The sequence below is a fragment of the Portunus trituberculatus genome, chromosome 33 (genome assembly GCF_017591435.1).
Source record: "Portunus trituberculatus isolate SZX2019 chromosome 33, ASM1759143v1, whole genome shotgun sequence".
Lineage (NCBI taxonomy): Eukaryota > Metazoa > Arthropoda > Malacostraca > Decapoda > Portunidae > Portunus > Portunus trituberculatus.
In genome coordinates, this window is record NC_059287.1 from 3,833,553 (window position 1) to 3,843,552 (window position 10,000).

The following is a 10,000-nucleotide window of genomic DNA, read 5'->3' on the forward strand; positions in this document are numbered from 1 at the left end:
TTTCATGTCAACTCCTATTTCTCTCTCCTCTTTCTTTCTTGTTCTTCCTTGGTCTTTCTTAACATTTTCCTTCTTTTCCTTCTTTTTCCTTCTCTTTCTCCTTGTTCCAATTTATTTTTCCTTTCCCGAGTTGTTGTTTTCTACTTTTTTATAACGCTCGGTTCTTCTTCTCTGCCTCACAACACTAGTTCTTCAAATCAGGACAGACAGAGAGAGAGAGAGAGAGAGAGAGAGAGAGAGAGAGAGAGAGAGAGAGAGAGAGAGAGAGAGAGAGAGAGAGAGAGAGAGAGAGAGAGTGTGTGTGTGTGTGTGTGTGTGTGTGTGTGTGTGTGTGTGTGTGTGTGTGTGTGTGTGTGTGTGTGTGTGTGTGTGTGTGTGTGTGTGTGTGTGTGTGTGTGTGAAAGAAAAAGAAAGAAAGAAAGAAAGAAAGAAAGAAAGAAAGAAAGAAAGAAAGAAAAAACAAGAAAACAAAGAAAGAGAGAGAGAGAGAGAGAGAGAGAGAGAGAGAGAGAGAGAGAGAGAGAGAGAATAATACTCCATGTTATTTCCATTTTCCACACACTCATACTCTCCCTTCCTCCTCCTTCTCTTCCACCACCACCACCACCACAAGCACCACCACCACCACCACCCCCTTTAAATAGCTGAGTTTCCAACGTAGAATGTTAAACAGGAGGCAGCACACACGCAGAATATTACCCAGGCCACTTACCACCCGCTGTTCGCTCCCTTACGTGAAATTATGAGTCAAAAAAGTCAGGTAATGTATTTATTTATATGTACGAAGGTCAAGAGAAGCACGGAAGTTTGTAGTTAACATTACATTTTCGTTACTGGTTGATGTGGAGTTTAGAATGCTTTTTTAGTGTTTTTTCTTGTGTTTTTCTTGGTTTGTAATGGGAGAAATGTGTTGTGTTTGTTGTGAGTTGAAGGGATGCGCAGTTTAGGATTGTTTAAGTGTTTTTCTTGTGTTGTTGTTGTTTTTTTTTTGGGGGGGGAGGGGGATGTTGTTAGTAAGGCCTTGGCTAGTCACTGTTTGGAACCACTGAGAAATAAATGACACCGCTGCGGACTGTTAGAGAAAGTTAAGCGCCGCTGGAAACCACAAGACACTGTTAGGAACCATTGGAATAAATTGGACATGCTTAGTGATGCGAGCTGAAGGGATATGCAGTTTAGGATTTTTTAAGTGTTTTCTTGTGTTTTTTGGGGTTGCAATGGGAGAAGTGTGTTGTGTTTATGTTGTGAGTTGAAGGGATTTTTCGAGGGTTTCTTGTATTTGTGTTAGGAAAATGTGCATTGTAGTTTCAGTAATGGAATCTTCTTACGTATAAATGCATTTCAGAATAATAATATGATGAACGATGTAAAGGTGTAGGAAGTCTTTTGCACACACACACACGCACGCACGCACACACACACACACACACACACACACACACACACACACACACACACACACACACACACACACATATATATATATATATATATATATATATATATATATATATATATATATATATATATATATATATATATATATATATAAATCCAACACCAACACCAACACCACCACCACCACCACCACCAGTAAAGAGTCACTTGTAGCCCATGTATTTTTTTTTTTTTTTGCAGCTATTCTTGTTTATTTATGTTCTACTACTACTTCTTCTACTTCTACTACTACCACTATTTCTATTACTACTCTTACTACAACTACTACTACTACTATTTTTTATGTTATTGCCTATAGTGCCTGTAGATTCACTTGAAGAGTATGGCAAACGCTGTTCAGTTTCCACCTATTAGCGGCGTAGGCAATTTTACTTGTAGTGGTACCCATATTAAGGCCCATATCACCACCCAAGCCCATCTTTGGTGTAAGAGAATTACACCTTCACCTAGAACCTGGGTATCATGGTGACATGTAGGTAACTTTAAACCACTCCACAAATGACAAAGTTTCAGGGTGGTACGTGGTGGGATTCGAACCTACTACTACTACTACTACTACTACTACTACTACTACTACTACTACTACTACTACTACTACTACTACTACTACTGCTGCTGCTGCTGCTGCTGCTGCTGCTGCTGCTGCTGCTACTACTACTACTACTAATAATAATAATAATAATAATAATAATAAATAAAATAATAACACTACTACTACTACTACTATTACTACTACTACTTTTAGCACTACTACTGCTCTTATTACAACTACAACTATCTTCTCTCCTGCAGTGGTGGCGGCGGCGGGGGACGAGCAAGAGTATAGACTGACGCGGTACCTAATGGCCAACTATGATCCCTCCGTCAGGCCTGCCAGGAACTCCTCCCAGGCGCTCTCCGTGGTGTTCGGCGTGTCCCTGCACAGCATCATTGACGTGGTAGGTGCTCATGGGGATCACAAAGGAGGAGCAAAGGGTAAAGTAGAAATGGACACAAAAGAGGGAAAGCAGTATCGCATTATTGATGAGGTCTGTCGTCTCAAAGAGCTATGCAAATGAATAGGTAATGAACGGAGATAGACAAATGAACACAAAGGAGGAGCAAAGGGTAGCGTAGAAATGGACACAAAAGAGGGAAAGTAGTATCGCATTATTGATGAGGTCTGTCGTCTCAAGAGCAATGCAAAGGAAAAGAAGTAATGAGCACAGGTAGACAATTGAGCACAAAAGAAGAATAAATGATAACGTTATTGTCCATGTAGGAACACAAGAATAAAAAATGGACATAAAAGAGGGAAAGCAGTATGGATCTCAAGGACACTGTGAAGGACACGAAGGTAATGAGTGGAGGTAGACAAATGAGCACAAAGGAAGAATAAATGATGAGGTAACTGTCTATGTAGGAACACAAGAGTAGGCAGTAACGCCACACACACACACACACACACACACACACACACACACACACACACACACACACACACACACACACACACACACACACACACACACACACACGAATGATGACAATTGAAGTATATATAAGAAATACAAACACGAAGAGAAGCGGAGAGAACAGACAGTAGAGTTAACATACACGAGTGAACACAATAACAGACATTGCAGTGAGCACTTAAGATGGACCAAAAGAACAGAGAACAGTGAACACAAGCAAACACAAAAGAATACAATATAAGAAGAAACAGTAAATTGAACACACACGAAGAAACACAAGAACAAACATCATGAACACACCAAAAGAGAAGAACAAGCCGTTGAAAACACACACACACACACACACACACACACACACACACACACACACACACACACACACACACACACACACACACACACACACACACACACACACACACAATACGGTGAACATATGAATATACAGAAAGAAATTTAAAGAATCTGCAAGAGTCCGTCAGACCTACACGTGGCAGTCTCTGTGTGAACAAAACTACCTAAATTTTCCTGTCATCTTCATCCATTAATTTTGTCTTATCTTTTAAAGCTTCCCATTGACTCAGCACTAACAACATGATTACTGAGTCCGTTCCCTTCATCAACCACTCTGTTAGAGATCCAGTTCTTTCCCATTTCTTTCCTAATCTAAATTTCTCAACCTTGAACTCATTATTTCTGATTCTATCCCGGCTACTTCCCCTAAGAACTTTGCTCATATCCCCTTTGTCATTATCCCCTATATACCACTTAAATACTTCCATCGCGTCCCCTCTTCCGCTACATCCCACTAAGAAATGCAAATTAGTAGCTTCAATCTCGCTTCGTAGGGAATACCACTCATCCCTTGTATCTTTTTAGACATTCTCCTTTGCACTGATTCTAATAGATCTATATCCTTCCTATAATGTGAAGTCCAGAATTGTACAGCATAATCTACATGTGGTCTGACCAGCACCAAATAAAATTTAATATTACCTCGGGATTTCTGCTATTAACACTTTAAAAATTAATCCTAGTACCATATTTGCCTTATTTCTAACGTCTATGCATTGTTTTCTTAGACCGAGATCGAAACTAACAATAAATCTTATTTTTTTCCATATTCTGAACCTACCAAGGCCTCGTTGTTCATTGTGTACTTATAGTGTGGATTTCCTCTACCTACACTATGTACTTGTGTTTGTTTATGTTGAGCTGCATTTGACATCTGTGTTCATTCGTTCATCCTTTCTAAATCTGCCAGCAAGCGATGGCATCTGAATCTCACCTAATCAATCAACCTATCTTTGTGTCGTCTGCAAATTTACTAAAATCACTTCGAATTTCACGATCCAAATCATTAATAACAATGGCCCAAAAATTTATCCCTGTCACCCCATTCGGAAATAGAGCCGTTTATTACAATTCTGCCGCCTATCACCTAACCATGAGTTGATCCAGCCCAATATTCTTCCCTCTACCCTGGGCACCCTAACCTTTCTCAAGGGCCTTCAATGTGGTACCTTATCAAACGCTTTACTAAAATCTAGGTATAGGATGTCACAACTATCTCCTTGTCTGCCGCCACATAAATTCTACTATAAAAACTTAACAATTGTACGGGACGACTTTCTCTTCGTAAAACCATGCTGAGAGTGATTAATCAAGTTGTGTTTTGTCTAAATGCTATTATTGACTCCATTAATCTACCTGCTGACAGGTCTATAATCAGACTTCAGAATATTATCAACCTATAATCTAGCATTGGCTAGATTATAGGTGCCTCACCTGACTATAGTGACATCATAAGGACTGATGGTAACGGCTCACTGAAGGTGTCTCTTAAGCGGCTATTACACGGGCAAATTTTCGATCAGCACATGTTCCCGCAGCATAATTTGAAGCAGCAACTCACCCAAATCATACACGGTGCGGGATATACTCAGTTAATCCCGTCATCAAGTTTCTGTGTTGTACAACGTGTTTACAACGTGTATGTTATTAATTTGTAATACAAACAATAAAACGAAGCCTAAAATAATCAATAACATCCTCAATACCTGGCCCTTTCTCGCCCTCAACACTTTTCATGTGGAATATCCCACTGTTACATTATCTAAGCTTGTCACAACAGTTGTTACTTAGTCTTGCACTCATCACAATATTGATGCAACGAAGCATACCAATTTATCTTACGTAAATACATTTAAACAGCCTTATAAAATCCTGATGTGCATGAACATACCACCGGCAGATGAAGCTTTGCCGCAGCAGTGATTGTTATAAACGAAGCATGCTGTGCTGAACGAAATCACTGTCTGAAACGGGATGCTGATGAGTGACGAACTTGCTGTGCTGACCGAAAACTTGCCCGTGTAATAGCCGCTTCACGTTCAATCCTTTACACCACTACCTCTTTCCCCTCTTTCCCCTCTTCCTCCTCCTCCTCCTTCTCCTCCTCCTCCCCCTCTTTCTCCTCGTCCTCCTCCTCGTCCTCGTCCTCGTCCTCCTCCTCCTCTTCCTTCTCTTAGTACTCCAATGGCTCCAAACTTAACATGTGGGGATTAAATAGGAAACGAGGCAATAACCCCTTCAGATAACTCAGGTATTGATAACCCAGCACACGGAAACACCAAGGAAGAGCAAGAGGCGGACCTTCTGACCTGCGCGACGCCGGGATAACCTACACTAACCATAGACATATTTAAGGTCCCAGAATTCCTACACGGGAGAGACAAAGGAGGCGAAGGAAGCGAAGGATGCGAAGGAAGCGTGAAGAGGTATTGCATTCGCTCGAGGGTAAAGAGGAAGAGGAAGAGGAAGGAGAGGAGGAAGAGTCGGTGAAAGATGCTTGTTTCTCGAGGTTACTGTAAGAGGAGGTGGAGGAAAGAGAGACACAAAGAGGAAGAGAGAAAGAGGAAGGAGAATGAGTGAATGATGTTTGCTCTAGAAGGTTTAAGAGAGGAAAGACAGAGGAAGAGGAAAAGAGGAAGAGGAAAAGGAAAAGGAAAAGGGACCAGGAGAGGTGAAAGACGTTTGTTTCTGAGAGGGGAAGTAGACAAAAAGAAAAAAAAAAGGAGGAGGAGGAGGAGGAGGAGGAGGAGGAGGAGGAGGAGGAGGAGGAGAAGGAGGAGGAGGAGGAGGAGGAGGAGGAGGAGGAGGAGGAGGAGGAGGAGGACGATGACGACGAGAAGAAGAAAAAGAAGAAGAAAAAAACAAGAACAAGAAGAACAAGAACAAGAACAAGAAGAACAAGAACCAGAAGAACAAGAAGGAGGAGGAGGAGGAGGAGAAGGAGGAGCAGGAGGAAGAGGAAAAGAACGAAGAGGAGGAAGAAGAGAGAGAAGAAAAAACGAGAACAAAAAAAAAAGGAAAAACAAGAGGAACAACGAAAGGAAGAACGAGAAAAGGAAAGAAACAAGAAAAAGAAGAAAAAGAAAAAATAAAGGAAAACGCAAAATAAAGGAGGAAAGGTAGAAAGAGCCAGAGAATAACAATGAAAATAACAATAACAATAAAAATAACAACAATAATAATAGTACCCCAATTAACCTATGATTACAACCAGCTCTCCGTTTTCTTTCTCTTCCCCACTCCTCCATTTTCTGTTCAGGCGTGAAAGGAAAATGGGAAAGAAAAGTCTAAAGGTAAAAGTAGCAAAGGAAAACATGAATATTCTAATGGATGACTTTTCTGAAGGTGATTGGCAATGAATAGGAGAGAGAGAGAGAGAGAGAGAGAGAGAGAGAGAGAGAGAGAGAGAGAGAGAGAGAGAGAGAGAGAGAGAATGAAGTGCAAATATAACAAACGTAGATCTCTCTCTCTCTCTCTCTCTCTCTCTCTCTCTCTCTCTCTCTCTCTCTCTCTCTCTCTCTCTCTAATAAATCTTTATGCACCACATTTCCCAGCCATTAGCCATCTCTCTCTCTCTCTCTCTCTCTCTCTCTCTCTCTCTCTCTCTCTCTCTCTCTCTCTCTCTCTCTCTCAGTTATATTCATTAAACAGAGGAGGAGGAGGAGGAGGAGGAGGAGGAGGAGGAGGAGGAGGAGGAGGAGGAGGAGGAGGAGAAGAAAGAGGATCAAAAGGAGGTGGAAGAGGAGAAAAAAAAGTGGCGTAACGGTTCAGTGGTTTAAGGTTAGATTCATTAACTGTGCTCTCTGGGTTCGAATCCTCCTTCCCTTTATAAACAGAATATTCGATGGTCTTCTGATACTCTAGCCCTCCCGCGAGTAAAGGATCAAGTGGAAACAGGAATGAGAGGAATACACAGAATACATGAAAATAAAGAAAGAATACGGGCAAAATTAAGAAATACGTAGGAACAAGTAGGAATTAGAATACTGGGAACGTCTAAGAACAGGAATTAATACAGTAGGGTATGTGGGAATGAGAGGAATACACAGGAATTCGTGCAAATACATAAAAATAAAGAATACATGAAAAATAAAATAAGTAGGAATTGGAATAAAAGGAATATCTAAGGACAGGAATACAAACAGCAAGAATACGTAGGAATAAGAGAGGAATCCAGAAGAATACGTGGATATACATAAAAAGAAAGAAAGAAGTGGGAATAAACGAGAAAGAAAAAAAAATTGATATCTAAGAACTGGAATGCATAAAAGAAGTGAAATAGGAATGAGACAGGAATACATGAAAATATTTGATAATAAATGAAAAAAAAAAAAAAGGTTGGACTGAGTGACAAATAGATAAGAACAGGAATGCATAAAGAAGTAAACAGGAATGATAGGAATATATAGGAATACGCGGAAATGCAAAGGATTAAATAGGCAGGAATTTAAATATTAGGAATGATACACATGAACAAAAATAAACAGGAATAGGAGTGTATGGAAATAGAAATTGATAGGAAGAATATAAAAGAATACAGGTTAGGAATGCACAGGACTAGGAATATATAGGAAAAGATATACATAGGAACGAGATAGGAATAAACAGGAATAGGAGAGCATGGGAGAGGAAATTGATAGGAAGAAAGTTAGGAATACAGGTTAGGAATGCATACGAATACAAATGATTAGGAATACTCAAGAAAAGAAATGCATAGGAAAATCAGTAAATATGAGGAAAGGAATAAATATAACGGGAATGAAAAGAATTAGGAACACACAAATATTAAACAAAGATAGGAATGAAAAAGAAAACAATTAAAAAAAAGTAAAAAAAAAAGGGAAACAAAATATACAGCAAAAAAATGAAAAAAAAACGGAAATAAATACCAGCAAATTTAATACGAACACATACCAAAATATACATTCACAGAAAACGGAATATGAACTACTACCTCCCTATTAAAGAAAACGGTACCTACTTGAGGCTAACTTATATAAACAATAGAAAACGCAAATAGAAAGTGACAAATTTTGGCGCGCAAGATTACAAGGCGGCGTTACCAGAGAGAGAGAGAGAGAGAGAGAGAGAGAGAGAGAGAGAGAGAGAGAGAGGGGATAGATTTGTGAGGTGATGCCTTTACATTTACGGCACGTGACGTGAATACTGAAGGAACCATTAAAAACACTGACGGAGGACGAGGAGGAGGAGGAGGAGGAGGAGGAGGAGGAGGAGGAGGAGGAGGAGGAGGAGGAGGAGGAGGAGCTAAGGTGAAGAACAACAGTATACTCGCTTAAAGCATCTAGTTCTCTCACTTCTTCCTCCTCCTCCTTCTTCTCCTTCCTCCTCCTCCTCCTCCTCCTGGCTCTAAATCTTACGGGAAGAGGAGAAACAGATCACTTTTAAAGGTTTGTAGGAGGAGGAGGAGGAGGAGGAGGAGGAGGAGGAGGAGGAGGAGGAGGAGGAGAAATAATATACGTGCAAAATATAAATAGATGTCTTTCACTTCCAACAAAAGAAGAAGAAGAAGAAGAAGGAACATGATATGATAAGTTAAACTAAATTAACGAGAAACAATAAAGAAGAAGAAGCGAAGGAAGAAGAGATAAGAAAAGAAAAAAGAAAACAAAAAGGAAGAAAGAGGAGATAGAATAAGACAAATTTGAAGCTTAAGAAGAAAGAAAGTAAGAAGAAAAATAGAGAAGAATGAGGAGCAAGACGCTAAACGTGATAAAAGAGAGAGAGAGAGAGAGAGAGAGAGAGAGAGAGAGAGAGAGAGAGAGAGAGAGAGAGAGAGAGAGAGAGAGAGAGAAGAGAGAGAGAGAGTAGAAGAAGGAGAAGAGTAGATTGATGAAGGAAGAAGAGAGGAAGAAAATAAAAAACAGAAGAAAAAACTTAAATGCAATGAATGAAATGAATAAATGAGTGACGGAAGCAAGGAAGAAGAAAAAAAAAGAAATAGAAGAGAAAAGTCGATAATTAATGCAAACAAAAAAACAAATAAGCAGAAAAATGGAAAGCAAGGATAAAAATGAAAAAAAAATGATAATCAACTAGAAAAAAAGAAGAAATGAAAGAAAGGAAGAAGGAAAGAAAAAATGGAAAGATAGAAAGGAAAAGAAAGAAAAAGAACGAAAAAGAAAACAAAAGAAGAAAAAAAAGAATGAAGGAAAAGGAATGAAGAAGAGAGAGAGAGAGAGAGAGAGAGAGAGAGAGAGAGAGAGAGAGAGAGAGAGAGAGAGAGAGAGAGAGAGAGAGAGAGAGAGAGAGAGAGAGAGAACCAAGAAACCAAAAAAGAGAACCCAAAAAAAAAATCACAAAAAACTGAGACAAAAAAGAGAAAGACAAAGCAGAGAGACAAAAATGTTAAAAGGAAGAAAGATTAAGAAGAAGCAGGTTAAGAGGAAGGAAGGAAGGAAGGAAGGAAGGAAGGAAGGAAGGAAGGACCAACAGATGTCAGACTTAGCGAGAGAAACACAAGAAGGTTTACACTCCAGGAAGCAATCCATCAAACAAGAGAGAGAGAGAGAGAGAGAGAGGGGCTTTTCTCTGAGTAGCCGGCCATTAGCTGAAGAAGGAGGAGGAGGAGGAGGAGGAGGAGGAGGAGGAGGAGGAGGAGGAGGAGGAGGAGGAGGAGGAGGAGGAGGAGGAGGAGGAGGAGGAGGAGCAGAGAAAGGAAAGCCAGAGTAATGACAAGTGAAACTGAACATGCAGAATTTACGGCGAAGGAAAAA

At 40.0% G+C, this 10,000-nt stretch overlaps 1 protein-coding gene across 1 annotated transcript in view; it reads left to right on the top strand.

Annotated features, from left to right (window-relative positions):
• LOC123512293 (neuronal acetylcholine receptor subunit alpha-10-like) overlaps positions 1-10,000 on the top strand; it is a 166,818-nt gene that overhangs the window by 102,724 nt on the left and 54,094 nt on the right. The window contains exons 2-3 of the mRNA XM_045268624.1: positions 2,251-2,396; positions 7,907-7,913. Of these exons, the coding sequence (XP_045124559.1) occupies positions 2,251-2,396; positions 7,907-7,913 (153 nt within the window). The remainder of the gene's footprint in view (positions 1-2,250; positions 2,397-7,906; positions 7,914-10,000) is intronic.